We start from the raw sequence: 11,790 nt of genomic DNA on the forward strand, positions 1-11,790 counted from the left end.
GATATGACGGGCTGGGACTGTCCCATTCACACATGCAACAAAACAGACAGCGTCCCGGAGCGTGGGTCCCCAGTCCCCCTCCACACTGCGGCTCTGCCAACCTCCCATCTGAGAAGGAACGTCACACACGACTTTGTGCTCCAAACAGCCTCACTAGAGCTCCTTTTTATAGGAAGAAAGAGGCTCTCTTGCAGGGCTGTGAGTAATTATACAGGAGAGCCCACTGCTGTGCCATCCTTGACCTGAATTTGAAGTGAAAACAATGGCTCGGTTACCTTCAACAAACAATATGCAGTGACAGTGGAGCTGTGCTAAGGGTAGCACAACCATCGCTGTATTGGTTTGATATGCTGTTATTATAGGACTTGTGGTAGCATTAATCACCTGCATGCAATAACTATAGAGGCTACAGACTTGTGTGTTGTATCTGTATTGTCACACACAAGAAACAGCCAAACGACTTGGGAAAGTAAAGCATTTCCTATGCAAAGCTGATCCGTTTCACTTGCAAACACCACAGAGAACAATCTGCTTCTAAAGAAGTGCTTTCAGCATGCAGGTACCAAGCATTCAACCTGGGTTCGATTCAAATTATCTGAGTCAGTATCCGCAAGCACCTTTAGAACCAGCATCCGAATACTGATGACTGACTTACCAAAGACACTACTGCACCGGTTTATTTTAATAACAGTATCAATTACAATCTAATTAACAACCGATTCTACAACTTGACTAACACTGCCACCTTGTGGTCTGATTTAATACTGGATCTGGCACCAGCCTTAATAATATAACCTTTTTTGATAAGAGCACATGAAATAAGCGACTGGAAAAGCTAACAGCCAGTTTCCACCAGAGTCTGAGGAACAGGGGAGCTTTGACTCGGCTGAACAAGGAGGTCCTTATCCAGGGCTCAGCGCCGGGAAGCTCTAGAACGAATCCGTTTTACTGGCTGTGAAAACCGAGAGGCTGGGCAGTTGGACTGTGCGTTTCCTTTGATATAAACTCATTAGGAGGGTGGTAGGGGGGTATAACCGGAGATCAGCCTGGCAGCTCAGTATAAACCCTTTCCATCCCTTCTGAAATCACGAGTGGAAGATCAACAAGAAGAGTGCAGCTCACTTTCATATATTTACAAAATACACGGCAGTACTGTGGGTTTCTCTCCACTGCACACACGTTCAGCCTTCTGTTGCTAACAGTTTACTGACCCCAATACGGTTCCAGCTCTTGGGGCACAGGCTCCCTTCCCCCATGAAAAGCGTGTCCATCCAGCCAGCAGAGACCTCTGCACACCCCACGCTCAGCTCAGCAAGTAAAACCACTTTAATACAAACCAGGAAAACATAAACCCCACTCGATTATATTGATAACTTACTTTCAATGAACATTTTTAACTTAACAAATCCATATTTGAAATGCAAACACAATAAAGACCTTTCTTTATTTGTCCGAGGTAACATTTGACTCTGCACATTGTTTTTAGTGACAGTGTGAACATTTCTTCATTTGGGAGTGCAGAAGTCTGTTCTGAAGATACAGACGTGCTCCAGCAGTGTAATATGCGTTTCTTACTCTGCTCACAGCGCCCAACAGGGGCTCCTGATTCACCATTGCATGAAACAGTCATTCAGAACAGGGGCAGAAATAAGGCTCCTATTGCATAGCAGTTTCATCCATTCCAGCTTGATTGGCCACAGTGTGTAGGTGACAAGCTCAGACGTCTTAATAAACTCACAGTAAAACCAGGAATGGATCAAACTGATATGCAGTGGGAGCCAGTGGTTAGATTTCAAACTGGGACCTCTCCTGCAGTTACCACACACGTCCCACCACCACATTGGTTCTGTTATTAATCTCAACTGCAGCGGATCTTGAAAACCCACCCTTAATGTAGGGCAGACCTCTTCATAGCAGATGTCAATAAATCATCCCACGATTAATACAGAGCACAAGGGTGTCTGTATTTCAATACGTCACCGTTTCCATTATTTTACCTGACCTCCCTGTGTATGGTGACTACAGAAACAAGAAACTGAAATCAATAGAGAACTCTGTACCACCTGAGTGTAAACAGCAAGGATTCAACATGTCAATCACTGTGCTTCTGTTCCATAACATACAGCACTCAAGTCTTTAATGCTGACATTCCACCAGCAAAGGGATTCCTCATGCCTGGATTCCACACAGTGTGGATCTCCACAGTCTGCATGGTTTCCAGCTGCAGGGATTTTCACAAGACCCTCTGAAATTCCACAAGTCAGGAGTAAGTTTCAAAACCGCATCAGCACCCAAAGGCACAATGCAGGGCTGACAAATAATGTGAAGTGTAATACACTGCATTACACTGCAGATTAAATAGAAGGGTCGATTCTAGTCAAGTTCTAGTTGGTCTAGTCATGGTGACGCTAGATGGAAACAGCAGAACTGGGTAGAGCATTTCACCCTCCACACACACAACCTTTAGGGTCACTGGTTCAAACACCTGAGCTTGTGGAACCCAAGCCGGAGAGCCAGGGACTCTCCTGCCAGGAAGAGCTGAGGTAGGTTTGGTGGCAGCTTGGTCTTCACTTGCAGTCTTCCTTCAGGTCTTCAGGCCAGTAGTGGTCGTTCATGTAGTGGCTGGGGGAGAGGTCAGAGTGCGTCTCCTCGGCTGGCAGCCTGCTCAGGGCCTCCTGCTCCCACTGCACCTCCACCAGCCTGTAGAGCTCCATGGCAGCGGTGGCATCTTCCACTGAGCAGTGCCCTTCCCTGCCCACCTGACAGGAGGCACGAAGGTTAATACAAATTAACAGCATCACATTCAAGACTTAATAAAACCTTTCAGATCTACCACCGTCTCAGCATCTTAGAATGAAAAATCAGCAAAACAGCTACAAGATTTCAACACTCGTGCAAGGCAACCTCACATGGGGATGTACAGAAGATGCAAATGCACAACAGTCTCATATAAGGAGGCCATTTCCCCAATAAAGCAATGGAAAATAATGTTATTTTTTGTTGTTTTTGTTTTTTTAAAGACATATTTTATCTGTCCAAAACTACTGTTTTTGGCTACTTTCAATATTTCCTTCATTATACAATTTAGCTAAATTTACAAACATAAAAAAAGAAAACTTGAAAAAATCATGGTCTTTCAAGATGGAGGCTGACCTTAAACACTGTTTTCCAGTCTCCCTCATTGAGGATTTCTACTACAAGCCTGCCCCCGGCTGGGTAGCCGTGGTAGTGCAGCCTCACCTGGATGTCTCTGTTCAGCAGCTTCTTTGTAAGGTTCCGCAGCGAGACCGACGCCCTGACCGGGAGGCCGGCCCTCAGTCTGAGTAGCCGCTGGCGGCTGGTGTCTCTCGTCATCTCCCAGGGGTGATTATACCCCAGCGCCCGGAAATCATTGTGCAGGGCATGGCCCACCACAACCCTCCCCTTCAATATCTGCAGGATCTAGAGAGAGGGAGAGGGTATGTAACTAGAACACAAGAGCTTCAGCTCTGGAAATCTGCAACAAAAAACAATAGTGCGTAGCTACTATTCAGCTACTGTTCTGGGACTCATAACTGTGAAACGCTGACTGCAGGTAAGACTGTGAAGTCGCTCTCACCTCTCTCTGCGCCTCTCTGAAGGGCAGTGCGTCTCGGAGGTGGTGTTTGCGAATGCCGCTCCAGCGTGTCCGATAGTCCTCCACGGGCCCCAGCGGGCAGATGTACTTGTCATAGAGCACATCGCCATGGTAACCTACCAGGCTGCACCGTGCCACCTCGCTGTACCGCCCCCCGGGGCCCGTGCCCACCATCTCACAGTCCAGCGCCACCAGCTTGCTAGGGTTGGAGGGGAAGCAGGGAGAGCAGCGTCCACTGGAAGGGGGGCTGGCTTCCGATGAGAACCCGCTGTCGCACTCCCAAAGCCCTCCAGGGGGTGCCGTTAACAGCCCCCTCTTCCCACCCCCAGGCTCAGGAGGGAGAAGGGTTGTTCTGGGCTGGGAGCCCTTCTTGGGCAGAGTGGAGCTCAAGACTCTTCTGCTGCCGGTGTCCCTCTTGTGCTTGTGTAACACCCCTGCCTTCTCCAGCACTGCCCTCCGCGCCAGGAGGCGCTGTCTCTTCCTGCTTCCCTGCCTCACTGTCGGTACACTCAAGTCCACCGCACTGCTATCAGGATCAAGACTGGCCGGAGTGTGTCTGCAGGAATTCAGGAGCCCCCAGGGCAGGCTGGTGGGAGTTTGGTTCCCATTCCTGGGGGGAGCTGTTGTGACAGCACCTGGCATCTCTCCTCACAATGCACAGGGGTTACTCCTGCAGGAGGCACAGAAGCATGACGCAGTGTATACAATACATAATACAGGGCTCTATAGATCTGTAATGCAGTTAAATCTGCAGTCACACAGCTGAGGTTCTGCGTCAATACTGTATCTAACTTAGTTCACATAGGAGACGAGCACTGGCGATGGGAAGTCGTTCGGTTTTTAATAACTTACTCTTCTCTTGCTTTTTACATGACATATTTTCTTTTCAACTGTTAAATTCGTCATCTCTTACTTCAAAACAGACAATCCAAAACAGCATGGAAAACTTAAAGAAACTAAAATGGACAGAAATTTCGGCGACTGCCTCCATCGGCGTGCTGTTCAAAATCACAAAACTAGAACTAAAACCTGCAAGTATTTCATTTCTTTTGTTAGCTTTTCATATCAGTAGTAATATTAATAGTACCACAGTGGGAATCATGAGGTACAAGCATACATACGACGACATGGAATTCACCAAATACGTACAAACAACGTCAACGCCACAGCAATACACTGAACTCCTTACAACGTAACTGCAAGCGCAGAGACAGAGAGCCACGATGCCTAATACCGCATGTGATTTTTTAAACTGTTTGCTGTTGTCAAAATAAAGTTTTAAAAAATACATTAAATAACAGACTTTTCAGACAGCACACCACAGAGGTATACCGATGATGTCATGCAAACTACACCAATCCTGCTACACTAACTAACAGCACTGTGACTATTCCACCCTGAACCGATCGCTGTTACACGTTTTTACTCCTGTCAGCTGTTTGAAGTTAGACATAGTTTCCCATCAGTTTGACCAGCTCGATCGATATTACTGAAAGAAGGGTATTTCTATGCTCCTGGATCCCCTTACCTACACGTGTCTGCTCCGAGATATGTCTGGACTAGTTTCAATCGGGGTATCAGCGGATTGGTCCATCTAAGCCTAGACACCGCCCAGGAGGCGTGTCGTAACGTGTTTGCGTATAAAGACGGTCATTGGATGAGGCAGCTGCCAGTCAAATGTATTTGCACTTCAAACTAGACATGCGAAGAGGCCTAGATCTCTCTCTGTCCGAGGCTCAACGAGGATCTTTGACGTTACTGCCACCTACTGGATATTAGTCTGTATTTGAGTTATTGAGGAGCGGAGGGGGGGTGATCTCTTGTGGGGGAGCCGTTGTCCGGGACAGTTGATTGGAAAGCGGTCAGTGCCAGTCACACTGTTACGTCTGGTCACCCTAACAGCAAACTTCTCTCTGTTGCTTCCAAAGGGAAGGAATGCTGGCACGCTATTAAGGATTACAATACAATATTGACATTATATTGTTTAATTTTGTATTGCTCTAACATTAACGTTTATAATACCACAAATAAAGAGTATTGGTATACATGTACCTAAAGCATTCAATAAAAAGAAAACCTATTGCTAGAGGTACACAAAACAATCACGCAGTGAATAAATCAGAATTAAAAATGTTGTACGTTCTTTCAGAGTTCTTAGTTTTAAGCATCTTGATGGTCATGTTCCCATTTCTGTGCAAACCAAATTTTTAGATTCCCCTATACACAGCCAACTGTCATTCACAGCACAGGCCTTTAGCAGAACTGGCTGCCCCTTTGGCTTCACATACAAGTTAACGACTCCCTGCTGCGACGAACACAAAACTCACCTGATTCTCCTGATTGCATGTAAAACACATACAACAGCAAGTTCTGGATCTGTATGGAACACATATACAATATACAAAGTCATGCAATGCTGTATCTCACTAGTCTATTTCTTGAGCTACTTATTGTCCTTGTGTTGTAGGAGGTGTGTAATTAAATTAAGGACCAGTGGGGCAGATGTGGTGCATTTGAACTGGGTGCAGAACCACGTGCTTGTGTGTACAGCCACACTCAGAGCGAGGATGGGGTGCACTGCATAACGTCACGCTGTATATAGAAGCCAAGCTGTGTCTAGAATGGAAGCGCACCTGGAACAGTTACATGCTCGAGATGACATTTGAAAAAACGGTGTGATAGAAGTGAATGGGTTTGCACAGCAGCATCAATAATGGTCAAGTAACTTTACAGCCAGTCACAAGCAGATAGATGTCCCACATTATTAATGGCAGAATGGCAACGCTGCAGGCAAGCGACAATGACTTGGGCACTGAATGCAGAGTGGGACTTGGTTTTATGGGGCTTTATTGGTTTAAACTGCTCAAAAAAAAAAAAAAAATTCATTCAGTGATACAAAAGAAAATAATCCCCCAGAACTAACCCTCCCCCTCTCCCCAAAACAAACACAGTCAGATAGGAGTCCGGTTTGGTTTCAAAAGAATAAGTGCAGTCAAGGAACAGGGGGGGGGGGGGAAGCAGCATGATATTTTGGAATTACACTGTTCTCCTAGCCTCTTGAAACAGGTTTCTTCTGCCCGCCACACTCCGTCTGCACCGCTCCCAGACTCCTTCCTCCAGATCACCTGGGTCAAGTCATTCTGCAGTACTCAATTTACTGATTTGCTTTCATTTAAAAAAAAAAAAAATGGAATAAAAAAAGAAACTCCTTTCCACTTCCTTCCCCATTAATCTCTGCTGTGTGGTTTACAACTCAACCTTCTTTTTCTTCTTTTTGGATTTGTTCTCCTCCTCCTCCTCGCTCACCACTAGGGGCTGGGAGGCCTCTTTCTTCAGGTACTGGATGAAGTCTTTCACCTCACGGCTTCCCTGCATTATAGAAGAAATGAAACAGTTAGATAAGCCTATCAGGACCCAAACAACACACGAGTGGGAAGCACCAGGACTGTGTCATGTCAGGACTACATTCAGAACCGTGCACTCTCTTTGAAAGCCATCCTAAAACTTAGAAAGAAAATGACAGACTGATCTCCACATGGCTGATTCTTCAACAGGCCGTGTGTTCATTACATCAGTTGCAAGATGTGTTACTTAATATTTGATTTTTTTTTTTTAAAAGGTCAGGAGTTAGAAAACAAGATGTGGAGCCACAAATGTGTACAAACCTCATATTTCTTTGGGTTTTGCTTGTTGCCAGCTGGAGAGAAGAAAATGGTGGGGAAGCTGAAACAGAAAACAAGTGAGGTCAGTGGGAGGCCTTACTTTGTAAGCCCACAAATTTGGTTCCTCTCCAACAAACCATTAATGACTTGTGCACAGACTCTGCATTCTAGTCACTACTAAACCAGGGGTATGCATTTAAACAGGACATCCAGTTGGATATCAAAGTGAGGAGAGCAAAGCCAAGCTTACCCCCGGACTTCATATGGAGAGGGAACATCGTTGGCTGTGGCGTCCATCTTGGCAATAACTACATTGGGATCATTTGCCAGCTAGAGATAGAAGACAGAAGGGTTAGCACAGATGTACTGGGCAAATCCTGCAGCACATATCTGGACGCAGAGCAGCCTGCCCACCTTCTCTCCCAGCTCGGTATATTTGGGCTCCAGGCTCTTGCAGTGTCCGCACCAGGGAGCGTAGAACTCGATCAGAACATCCTTCGAGTCGTCATTCACAATCTCATCGAAGTTCTCAGCAACAAGCACCTGTGAGGGAGAGCCAGGAGCAGCTGATTAGCACACACACCTTCAATTCAGGGTCACAGGCTGCCTGGCAGTCAATGCACAACAGCGACCAGGAGACACAAATGCTTGCAAATCAAAACCCTTGTCCTCACCTTCACTGGGCCATCATTTCTCTCAGGAACTGGCTCAGACTTGAGGTAGCGTTTGAGGTTCCCATCAAAGTAATCCTGCAGGAATTTCTCCAGTGCTTTCCCATCACGCCTGCAAGTGGCGGAAGCAAGGCTCAGTAAAGACAGTTTGACCTGAAGATCGTACATAGAGCAGCTGCACACAACAGCCCTAACCCATTTCATGCAAGGCAGTGATACTTAGTTGACAGTGACTTGACCTCCTTGTACCCAAGATCCACACTTCACTAGACTGGGTAGGACCACTTCACAAACCATGCAGACCCATCCTAAACTTGAGAGTTAAGCCGTAAGGAAAGGCAATGAATGGATTTGTGTATTAACCCAGTGCACCACCCGTACATACAGACGCCCAACGCTGCTGTACTTGTACTCACGAGAAATCCTCCTGCATGGCGTATTTATCTCCCTTGGCAGTCTTTATGCCAACCACTGGCAGCTCCCCTGTGCTTGTTTCCAGTCCAAACTCCGCCAGGTCCTGGCTGAAGGCATTCTTGTTTGCCACAGCAAAGTTCAGCTTCTTCCCCTGGTCCACAAATGTTTTGGCCACCTTCATCACCCTACAAGGGCGGGGGGAGACTGGTCAGACTCATGTTCTACTGTCATACTACAGCCATTTTTTACGGATCTGTACAAAGCAGGGATGGCAGCTTTGTGCACCAGACAACGAGTTTAATAAAACGCAAAATGAAAAGGTGCGACTTGCCAGCACACCCTACTGAAATGCCTTTTAATATTCTTACCTGTTTCTCCAGTAATTGGACCCCTTGGCGTTTTTCTCATAATCCACATCATAGTAGGCCACCAGCAGGTCCTTGCCTTTGATCTGGTCCTTGTTGTCCTCAGTCATGTGTGGGCAGAGCCCAAAGCTGTGGAGAGAGGCCGCACAGAGGAATTGTCAGGACAACGATTTTACAAAGCAAAGTAGAGGGGTATACAAATACATCTTTAACACCACAGGAGTGGTGCTTCAGCCTTTGTAGAAGGTGGTCTGTGGTCAGCTGGCCGGACACTCACATGTTGTCCTGGATGAACTTCTTGATTTTCCCGCTGGTGTATTTCTCCTCGCTGAAGGTCACACTGCTCTCCTCAAACTTGTTGCTGAGGCGTGGTGGGCGGAACAGCATGATTCCCCTGGAGGAACGCGCACACAGAACACAACTGTTAGTTACTGTGAAGGCTGTTCCTTCGGTCAGGAAAAAAAAAAAAAAGGGAATTTAGAAGCAACATATAAAATCAGACTGAGCATTGGTTACCGTGTCTTTCGTTTGAATCATTTACTGCGACAGTTAAAACAGACACGTGAAGTGGAAACAAGTGGTTATGCACACTGCGCTTATGACAGGTTGGCAAGTAAACTGCGCATGTCCAGCAGAGATTAGGTATGAGCGAGACAGACACCTACTCTCCTTGGACGCCGTGCTTCTGCAGCAGGTCCTCGTTGTTGGTGTGAGCGAAGCGGTACGAGTCCCGCAGGGAGCTGGCTGCCTTAAGGAACTCTGCCTGAGCACTGCTATCCCCGTCCGCAAAGAAACCTGCAGGCAGGCAGAGAAAGGAAGGTCAATGACTGACCCATTCCCGATGAGAGCTCCGCTCTACTCTACCCTGCCAGTGCCGAGCGCTCCTTACCCACGACGCTAGCGTCTCGTTCCTCAGTGAACTTCTCAAAGTCATCGGCGGTCTTGATCTCCACAGAGGTGGGACCTGCCTGCTTCTTCAGGTGGCTCACAATCCCATCTGGTGGAATATGGAAATCGTGTGAGTGACAGGTACCGAGAGGTAACACAGGGGTCTAAAACAGCAGTGGCGCTAAAGACTGCCACGGTTTAAATATTAACATGTGGACCACACTTGTCCTATCTTACTTTGAAAGAAAATAAACACTTTCAAAAGATTCACACACATTGCTACAGATGGTTTTCACAGTCTGCTTCTTGCAGTGACTTGAACAATGGCGGCATTCAATTCCACCACCCTTTAGATCAGCTGAACAGAGGCTTTAGCATGCTCTGCAAAGAGGATTGTAAAATATGGATTTGTGTTTGTATTTTAAACAGACCTGCTGTGCGGGGTCCATCGTACGGCCCGGAGTCCTCTCCATCTCTGAAAATCTTCAGGGTGGGGTACCCGCTCACACCAAACTTGTTACACACGTTGGTGTTGGCTGTGCAGTCAACCTGGAGAAACAAGCCTGGTTTCACACAAGCACTTCAATTCAGAAATGCATTTTTAAACTTAATATTTTACAGCATGCAGTCTCAGATTTAAGACCTAAATAAAGTCCCAAAGGCAGCTGGCGTCAGACACAAACAGGGGATTCAAATTTGAATGCCAAAACAGACTCATACATTATGGAGCTCAGAGACCAGGGTGAGCTACAATCCCAGCATACCTTTGCCAGAGAGACAATCCCTTTAAGACGTGTGGCAGCAGACTCATACTCTGGAGCCAGACGCTTGCAGTGACCGCACCTGGAAGAGGAGAGAGAGAGAGAGAGAGAGAGAGAGAGACAAGGCCGTGAATTGCAGAGACCAAAGAAAAACACAAAGCTCAGAGAGGATTCTGTTTTGTCATCTGCTTAAACCTTTCAGTCCTGAATTATTATTACTGAGCTGAAGAATACAAAATTTAAGTTATGTAATTAAAAAATTAACTCCTTTGAGAACACATGAGAAAAAGGATGAAAACACACAACCTACTTTGGTAATTGGGACTTTAAAATTCCCGGTCAGTACTTTAAAAACTCTGAACCCCACATATTGAACAATAACTCGCAATTACTGTGCAGGCATCTTTGACCTCAAAACACGTTTGTACTCGCTTGTATAACAATACAGTCGATCTACTTCTTACTTGCCTTTTATCGCTACAATACAGAAACCTTATATTACATACAGTGCCAAGACCAGCACTGAAAGGGTTCAATGAAAACCAAAAGATGGCTTTCAAAAGGGGCTACCCAGTTACATCTTTAAAAAAAGCTGATCACAAAATATACAATTTAACAAAGATGCAATGGATTGAGGACTAGGTGCAGTTATGCAAATAAGCCTCCTATTGCAGAGCAGTCTCGCCCATTCCAGGTTTTGATATAAGCTCCCAGTGTATAGGGAACAAGACAAACAGAATCTGACACTGGAGAGGAGCAAGAATGACTCGTTTTAGATAAGGGAGACATGACAACACCAGCGCACAAGCAATCCTTGCCATGACGTGTGTAAAGGAGACCCTAGTCAGGAAACACTATTGCACAAGGAAGCATACCAGAACAGTCTGGCCAATCACAGGGCGACACCAGTCACCAGCCAGCGAATCACAGCGCAACAATGCAGTGATCAACCCCAACACTTCCTTAGCAACCCCACCCACTGCAACCAGGGGAAGTGCAGTGCAAACTGCCCATGCATTGCTGGGATTAAAGTCAATGCCAAGTCCTGTTCGAGTAGGAGGGGGATTAGGAGTCACTGGAACTGTACACTAGCACAACTGGGTTCACTCAACGCTGCTACAGGCACTACACTCCGAACCACACTGGAACAGTGCCAGGAATTCCACGCTCCCGTGGGAAACTCAAGTACCTAGCGATGGCAAGCAGTTTCCCATTGCACAGCAGTCTGATCCATTCCTGGTTTTGCAAGGAGTTTAATTACACACCTGAGCTTCATACCTATACACTGTGGCTAGTAAACCTCATAGTAAAACCTAGAAGAGGTGAAACTGCTATGCAATCACACACATATGATGGCAGGACTGTGCAATTGCTTTTATCCAAAGTTGTGAAAAGCAACCCTATTTTCAGACC

The 11,790-nt window shown here is 46.4% G+C and overlaps 2 protein-coding genes across 3 annotated transcripts; both read right to left on the minus strand.

Annotated features, from left to right (window-relative positions):
• Window positions 1-1,427: 1,427 nt before the first annotated feature.
• On the minus strand, window positions 1,428-5,373 carry isg20 (interferon stimulated exonuclease gene). Of its 2 annotated transcripts, none has more exons than XM_041218547.1 (4): window positions 5,149-5,373; window positions 3,599-4,286; window positions 3,241-3,441; window positions 1,428-2,759 (listed from the first exon to the last, which is right to left on the minus strand). In XM_041218547.1, exons 2-4 carry the CDS (start codon window positions 4,256-4,258, stop codon window positions 2,568-2,570), a joined length of 1,053 nt encoding a protein of 350 aa, XP_041074481.1. In that variant the 5' UTR covers window positions 4,259-4,286; window positions 5,149-5,373; the 3' UTR covers window positions 1,428-2,567. The 2 variants fall into 2 exon arrangements, with proteins under 2 accessions (XP_041074481.1, XP_041074480.1); XM_041218546.1 differs by having other exon boundaries at window positions 5,145-5,373.
• A 1,073-nt stretch (window positions 5,374-6,446) lies between these two features.
• On the minus strand, window positions 6,447-11,066 carry LOC121294551 (protein disulfide-isomerase A3-like). The gene is made up of 13 exons (XM_041218338.1): window positions 11,063-11,066; window positions 10,381-10,565; window positions 10,048-10,165; window positions 9,618-9,725; window positions 9,394-9,523; window positions 9,006-9,122; window positions 8,732-8,857; window positions 8,366-8,548; window positions 7,953-8,061; window positions 7,693-7,821; window positions 7,529-7,608; window positions 7,282-7,339; window positions 6,447-6,985 (listed from the first exon to the last, which is right to left on the minus strand). Exons 1-13 carry the CDS (start codon window positions 11,064-11,066, stop codon window positions 6,863-6,865), a joined length of 1,470 nt encoding a protein of 489 aa, XP_041074272.1. The 3' UTR covers window positions 6,447-6,862.
• Window positions 11,067-11,790: the final 724 nt, after the last annotated feature.

This window comes from Polyodon spathula, chromosome 19, assembly GCF_017654505.1.
Source record: "Polyodon spathula isolate WHYD16114869_AA chromosome 19, ASM1765450v1, whole genome shotgun sequence".
NCBI lineage: Eukaryota > Metazoa > Chordata > Actinopteri > Acipenseriformes > Polyodontidae > Polyodon > Polyodon spathula.